The 6606-nt window shown below is 36.8% G+C and overlaps 1 protein-coding gene across 1 annotated transcript; it reads right to left on the reverse strand.

Annotated features, from left to right (window-relative positions):
• Positions 1–4395: 4395 nt before the first annotated feature.
• Positions 4396–5539, reverse strand: LOC129946757 (pupal cuticle protein Edg-78E-like). The gene is made up of 2 exons (XM_056057072.1): positions 5421–5539; positions 4396–5221 (listed from the first exon to the last, which is right to left on the reverse strand). Exons 1-2 carry the CDS (start codon positions 5430–5432, stop codon positions 4640–4642), a joined length of 594 nt encoding a protein of 197 aa, XP_055913047.1. The 5' UTR covers positions 5433–5539; the 3' UTR covers positions 4396–4639.
• Positions 5540–6606: the final 1067 nt, after the last annotated feature.

A 6606-nucleotide genomic window follows, 5' to 3' on the forward strand; every position in this document is an offset into this window, starting at 1 on the left:
TACACTTTTCAGCATATAACTAACTTACCCTACCTTAACCTGACGCTATCGAGAATTCCAGATGATCAATTTTTTACTAATCTGATCCTTTATCCTTGACGCGCGACCACATATACGGGGCTAATACTTGGTGGAGGTATTCAATAGGGTACTAGGTACCTCTCTGTATATTAATCTGCCGCGCTATAGTAAATCCCAAGAATTGGGCTAACCTACTATATGTGTAAGAAGCCTTACCCTGAGGCTCCACAAGAGTTAAATCCAATCCAGCTTCTCTTCCGCAATCCATTGGGTTTTTTGACTGGACATATCATGTCTTGCCATTAGCAACCTCAAATGTCATACTTGACATTAGAAACGGTTAATATATTGTTTACTTTTTTGTTGATTTACCTTTAGTGTCGGTAGTTAGTGTTTTTTTACAAAATTAAATTTCAAACAAAAAAATTAGCCCTTTGAAAAAAATTAAGGCTGGTAAAGCAGCTGGAGGAACTAAAACAGCTAACTATTCAAGAAGATAAAAGATAACACAGGTTTTGGGTGATTCCATTTCTCGAAGTAAAGTAACTTCATGATTTGGAGGCGCACCTACCTACTCAAGGACTTACTATGGGAGGACGGTGCTGACTATAAGAATATTCGTAGGACGTCGGTCGACAGCTTTGGAGCTGTTATGTGCCTAGTAAAGATAACTTTGAATTAATGAATTTAGGTACTCGACGACAATTTAAATGAAATGACATTTTAATTTCAAACAGGCTGAGGAAAATGGAAGCTTTCCACTACATACAACACAAACGTCAAATTTGATGACAGGATTTTGATCCAATCGAAAAATCCAAACTGCGATGACCGGGTTATGGACTGGATGTTGGATTGTTGATCTCTATTGGATTATCTGATGACATGCCGATAGTCCTGTCATCGGAAATGTTCAATGGAGACCCCAAGTTCTTGCGACACGTTGTTGGTCTTTTTAAAATATCAAAATTAGAGCGGAAAACAACCGCAACCGCAAACAATTTTTCCTTATACTCAATGTTGCCACTGATTTGTTTGACATTTCGTACCGAAAGAAACGAACTTCTAACTGACGTATATATTCTTTGAATATTTGTAGTTTTGTGGCAGTGAATACCGTAGAGCCGCAGTACCGTACACTTGGTGTATAAACGAAAGTGCGAAAGATTGGATATTAGTCAAAGAATTATTTTGAGATACAAAAGTTTAATTGCATAGTTATTTTGGGAAAAATGTATTTTCCGGATGGAATGACATTTTTTTAGCTGCTAATTCTTTTATGTTTAAAAGTGAAAAGAATTGACAGATTTGTGTCAGAAAAAAAATTACCAGTGGATTTCAACTATACAATTTTTGTCAATTATTGGTTTTAATAAGAATAACCAATGATAGCTATAACTTGCCCCTAAGGCTTGTCGAATTGTTTGCTTAAAAAAATATTCTTTTTAAACAAAACTTAAATTTTAGTAAGTTTTTTTCCTTTTTTTTAATAAAACAAATGTATTTACATGAACGGCAGATTTTTATTTTATAAATCAGAACAAAGTCGTTCACATGAAATACTTTTATTATTAATGATCAACTTTAACTTAAAATGCTTGACTTCTGCCTGTAACCATTATTTCAATAACCTCTATAACCGACCTGCTAAAAAATTCCAATGATTTTTTTGAATGATGAAAACAAAACTGACCCCAAGACCCAACCGGAATTTTTATCTGTCAACAATTTGTCATTGACATTGTATAAAATTGAGGGAGCATAGTGGGTTTATTTCAATGACACATGTCACATCAACGGCCATCATACTGTTTCCCTCCTTGGTGATGCCAAATAGATTCGTTTAATATGCTGCTCTCTTTCTTATAACTTCAAAGTTAAGGTGCCTGTATCATGTTGATATCTTGGATCGAAAGCTTCAGGGGTATGGTTTTCAGTCTAATCTATTGAAATGGTTTGAGTCGTATCTGAGTGATCGAACCCAATTCGTTCGTATTGGCAATATGCTTTCTGGTGCTATTATGGCTACATCCGGTGTCCCCCAAGGAAGTCATCTGGGCAATTTGTTGTTTCTTCTACTTATCAATGATATTCCAGATGTTCTGGTTCATTCACAACATAAGACAATATTTGCTGACGATTTAATGTACTGCATCGTAAAAAGAGTCTTACATTCTGTCGTCGTTCATCACCTATATGTTTTGAATATTCTTTAGGAAAAAGAAAAGAAGGACCTAGGTGTAAAATTTGACACTAAGTTCAATTTTAATAGTCACATAGACCATCTAGTAGCCAAATCCAGTTCTATTTTAGGATTTAATAACCTGTATTTCTCATACGTGAGCTCTATTTTGGAATATGTTTGTATAGTATGGAAGCAACTTACCAAATCTCACTGAATCGATAGGAGACCTTGAATCAAAGGTCAAACCTTTGAAACTTCTATAAGTTAAGCTTTAAGAGTCTCTTGCCCAGTTAAATATAGCCGTAAAACCCTTCCCTCTTGGTGGAATGAAGAATTGTCCAATCTTAGGAAAATGACGAGGACAATTTTCAATATCTGAAACAAACATAAGTTTTACCAACCGTATAAAGACTCTCTTAAAATTTGCAAGCAAGCCCTGTCATCAGCCGAAAGACAAGGCTAAAGAGAATACTGTAAATCAATCGAAGACATAAAGGACCCCGCAAGGCTCAGAAAAGTTTTATCGAAGGAACATTGTAATCCTTTATTTCTGAAAAAGGATGATAGAACCTGGACAGCCTCTCCAGCCGAATCTCTTGAGCTACTGATGAAGACACACTTTCCATGTTGCGAGAGTGATAACCCCAAACCGCTTGAAACCACAGAGCTAAACGTAACTCATGTGGAGCAAGTCAATTCCGTTATAACTAAAGAAAATATTTTGTGGGCCATTAACACTTTTTCTTCATATAAATCCCCAGGCATGGATGGCATACTGCCAGTTGACCTTATGGTCACAGCAACACAACGAAATTGATTCCCTCAGATATAATCTCGGTAGACACTAACTACTGCACTGTCGCGATGAGCTTGCGAGCCTGAATATTAACCTCGGTATAACCCTGATCTGGGTTCCGAGCCATAGTGGTATCGTGGGAAATGAACGGGCTGACGAGCTAGCCAAGCAAGGATCAGCCCTTTATAGCTCACTTGCGGATATGCCTCTTGGCGCTATGAAGGGTAAAATCTTTTCCCTCATGCAGAGAAGTTGGGTATCTCTAACAACACCTTTTGCCGTAGTTGTAGTGACCAAAGAGAAAGTGAAACGATAATCTATTTCCTCTGCAAATGTCCTGCTTTGGCAAACACTAGAATGAAATACTTTGGAAAAGCATTCTTTCACAAACTTGATGAGCTATCTGAGACAAAGATAATAGACCTAATCTTTTTTCTCAATGCGACAAAATGGCTCTAACATAATCCCTATGAAGCTTCTCTATAAATTTATCCCTTTCAATCACAGGTCAAACGAGTTTATGGTATCAGAACGGCGCACTACAGCGCTAATTGGATCTCAGGCTAGGTTGCCTTGAGATCGCCATTTCTACCTACCTACCTTAGCCGCAACACAGATAACAAAATAGCAAGAAAACACAGAGTACTGGACCGTGAATTTTTTCAAACGCATTGAAAACAGCGCCGTTATTTTTGTATCAACAATTTACAACGGAGGTAGGTTTTTAGAAGAGTTTGCATCGCGAAATTTAAGGCTCCATTTGGGGTGTTGTTCAATATTTGGAGGGACAACTCTCTCAGCTTGAGGCCAAAGCTATGACTGTTCCACTTAACATTCGAATCAGTACCGTTTTATGGTTGTAGCACCTGTAAAACATCAGCAACAATGACTAAGAAACTGTAGATTTTTATTAATTGGTGTATCCGAAACATCCTGCGGGTTTTCTCGTCCAATCGTATATTCAATAAGGAACTTTATAGGATAACAGGTCAGGCACCCGTTGGCACTATTGTACGAAGGTGCAAGTGGCAATGGATTGGACACACGCTTCGAAAAGGTAATGGATTGGACACACGCTTCGAAAAGGCAATAACAAAGAGTCGATAGACTAAAAAGCACGTGGAGAAGAATAGTCAAGGAGTAATTGTCGGGCTTGGGGGAAGAATTGGAGGGAGATCGAACACATCGCTGGAAACCGTACACAATGGCTTGTAGGAGTAGTTGAGGCTCAATATCCCGTTAGGGAACAACCACGATCTTGGATCTTGATAGGTCATAGGATAGGTGATGACCTAATTAAGTAAATAGAGTATAGTTCTAATGCCACTGTTGACCTTGCTGTTTTAATTTCTGTGCTGAATGATTGAAATACATTGATTCTAAAACAATGGTCGACGCTGTTTCTGTTTCACGCATAGTTCTTTTTCCGTAATTCTACTTGTACATTTTGAAATAAGGTTCAGCCTTTACTTTGTAGACCTTTTAAATTATTACAAACAAAATTATTTTTTTTTTCGCTTAATAAATGATTTTTAATACTCGATCGTAAAGAGGGGGATTTATAAACCAAAACTGTTCGTTACTCAACAATAATAATTAGACATTTGATGTCTTCGCATTTTCAATCTAAATCATGTCTAGAATCTTCTCTGATGATGGTATAAAGGTTCTTCATGATGCTGTTGCTGATGTCCTTCATGATGATACTGCTGCACATGATGCTGTTGTTCCTGTTGATGGTGATATTGTTGTTCATGATGCTGTTGTTCCTGAGGTTGATGATACTGTTGTTCATGATGCTGTTGCTCTTGTTGATGATGATATTGCTGTTCATGTTGATGCTGTTGTCCCTGGTGATGATCATATTTGTTTTGATCCTCGTGTGGTGGATGAGAACGAATGTATTCCAAAGCTCTTTGAATGGCCTCTGGAATTGGTGGGGGTGTTGGCAAATGAGCACCTTTGGGCTGGAATCCATTCTCATCGGCGGTGTAGGTCAACTCAATGAGCTCTCCATCAGGATTATAGTACTGTGATGTGCCACTGGCATAATGACCTCCAATTCCAGATTCTTGTGCAGATATTCCATTTGTGGTGTCAAAATGATAGCTGTAACTGCCATCGGGATTAATTTCACTACCATGATTGTTTACCTGAGCAGAAGCATCAATGGGATTGGCAGCAGAATAACTGCTGGCAAGGACAGCGGTAACCATGAACTATAAATGAAATATAATACAAATTTTAAATGTGCCAATATGATTTTGACCTCCAAAATGTAATTAAGGTATTCCAGGGATAAACCACTTTATTATTTCTGTCACACCCTGTTTTATGGTTGAAACCTTCATAAATTTACGACTCAATTCATTAGTGTGAGATATTCCAGGAATAAGAGCAAACAAAAATAAAACTTACAATTTTGAACATTCTGACGGAATGAGGATATTTTTGGATTGTTGGATGAGCAACTTGTGTTGTTATTCCTTGAGAGCTTAGAGAAGTTTTAATGGTTTTAGCCCGAATGTAGCCGATTTTATACTAAGATTTGTAGTTTTTTTCTTTTTTTGTTGTTGTTATAATTCGCAATGTGCCAGACCCAAACCTTAACCCAGACCCATTTGCCATTTCATTTTCGTTGAAAAGAGTAGCGGTGTGTAAGATTTCTTTGGATGCTTCACCTTTGCCGCATTGTGCATCACCTCATTGAGAAGATATTTTCAAGGTATTGAGAGATGATGACGACGACTTTTGGGCATTTTTGATGGTTATACAAAAGACAAAAAATGAAAGAAACCAATTCAAATATTTTTTTAATACATTTGTCCGACTGTGTAGCAATTAAACTTTTTTTAAATATTGTCATTTATCTTATTGTTTATTTTTTGTATTCTTCGAATAAGCAATCGACTGAACTGTCGATGATGGCTTTTATTTGGTTATATGGAATCTCCTAGTTTCTGAAAATAAATTGATTTGCCAATAAATACAAAATTTATTTAGTTTTTCTTCCTCATCATGGCTTTGGGTGTTGTTAAGGATTTGATTTAGTTAGAAGGAGATTAGAAGGAAGGTTTAATTTGATAAAATTAATGAGTTAAACAAATGTGAATACAGGGCGTTTTTAAAGTTTATTTAAACTGATGAAAGTCGTCATGTTGAAACCACATCTCCTGCACATTAAGAGTTTTCAACCGGTGAACGAAAAAGTCAGTAATCATGGCTCTATACCAGTCACTATTGATTGTAACGTTCTGGTCGTTTTTTGGGGAGAACGGTCCAACCATAAAGCATACCAAACATTCAGTTTTATTCGTGTAACGACGTATCAACTTAAATTTGATTATTATTCCAAATACGGCATTCCTGTTTATATTGACGTATTTATTTAAACAAAATTGGCTTATGAAAATTGGGATCAACGGCAATCTTGTTCTGTTCAGGTGTAAGACAATTTAACTAAACCAAGAAAACAATGATAAGATGGCTGACAAAATGGCCGCCAGTTAAACAAACCTCTTAAAAAACACCCGATATAACTAGACCCTTTTAACTGGGCCAAAAGAAGAAAAATGAGGATCTTCTTCCCTTTTGTTAAGAGTGA

The sequence above is a fragment of the Eupeodes corollae genome, chromosome 2 (assembly GCF_945859685.1).
Source record: "Eupeodes corollae chromosome 2, idEupCoro1.1, whole genome shotgun sequence".
Taxonomy (NCBI): domain Eukaryota; kingdom Metazoa; phylum Arthropoda; class Insecta; order Diptera; family Syrphidae; genus Eupeodes; species Eupeodes corollae.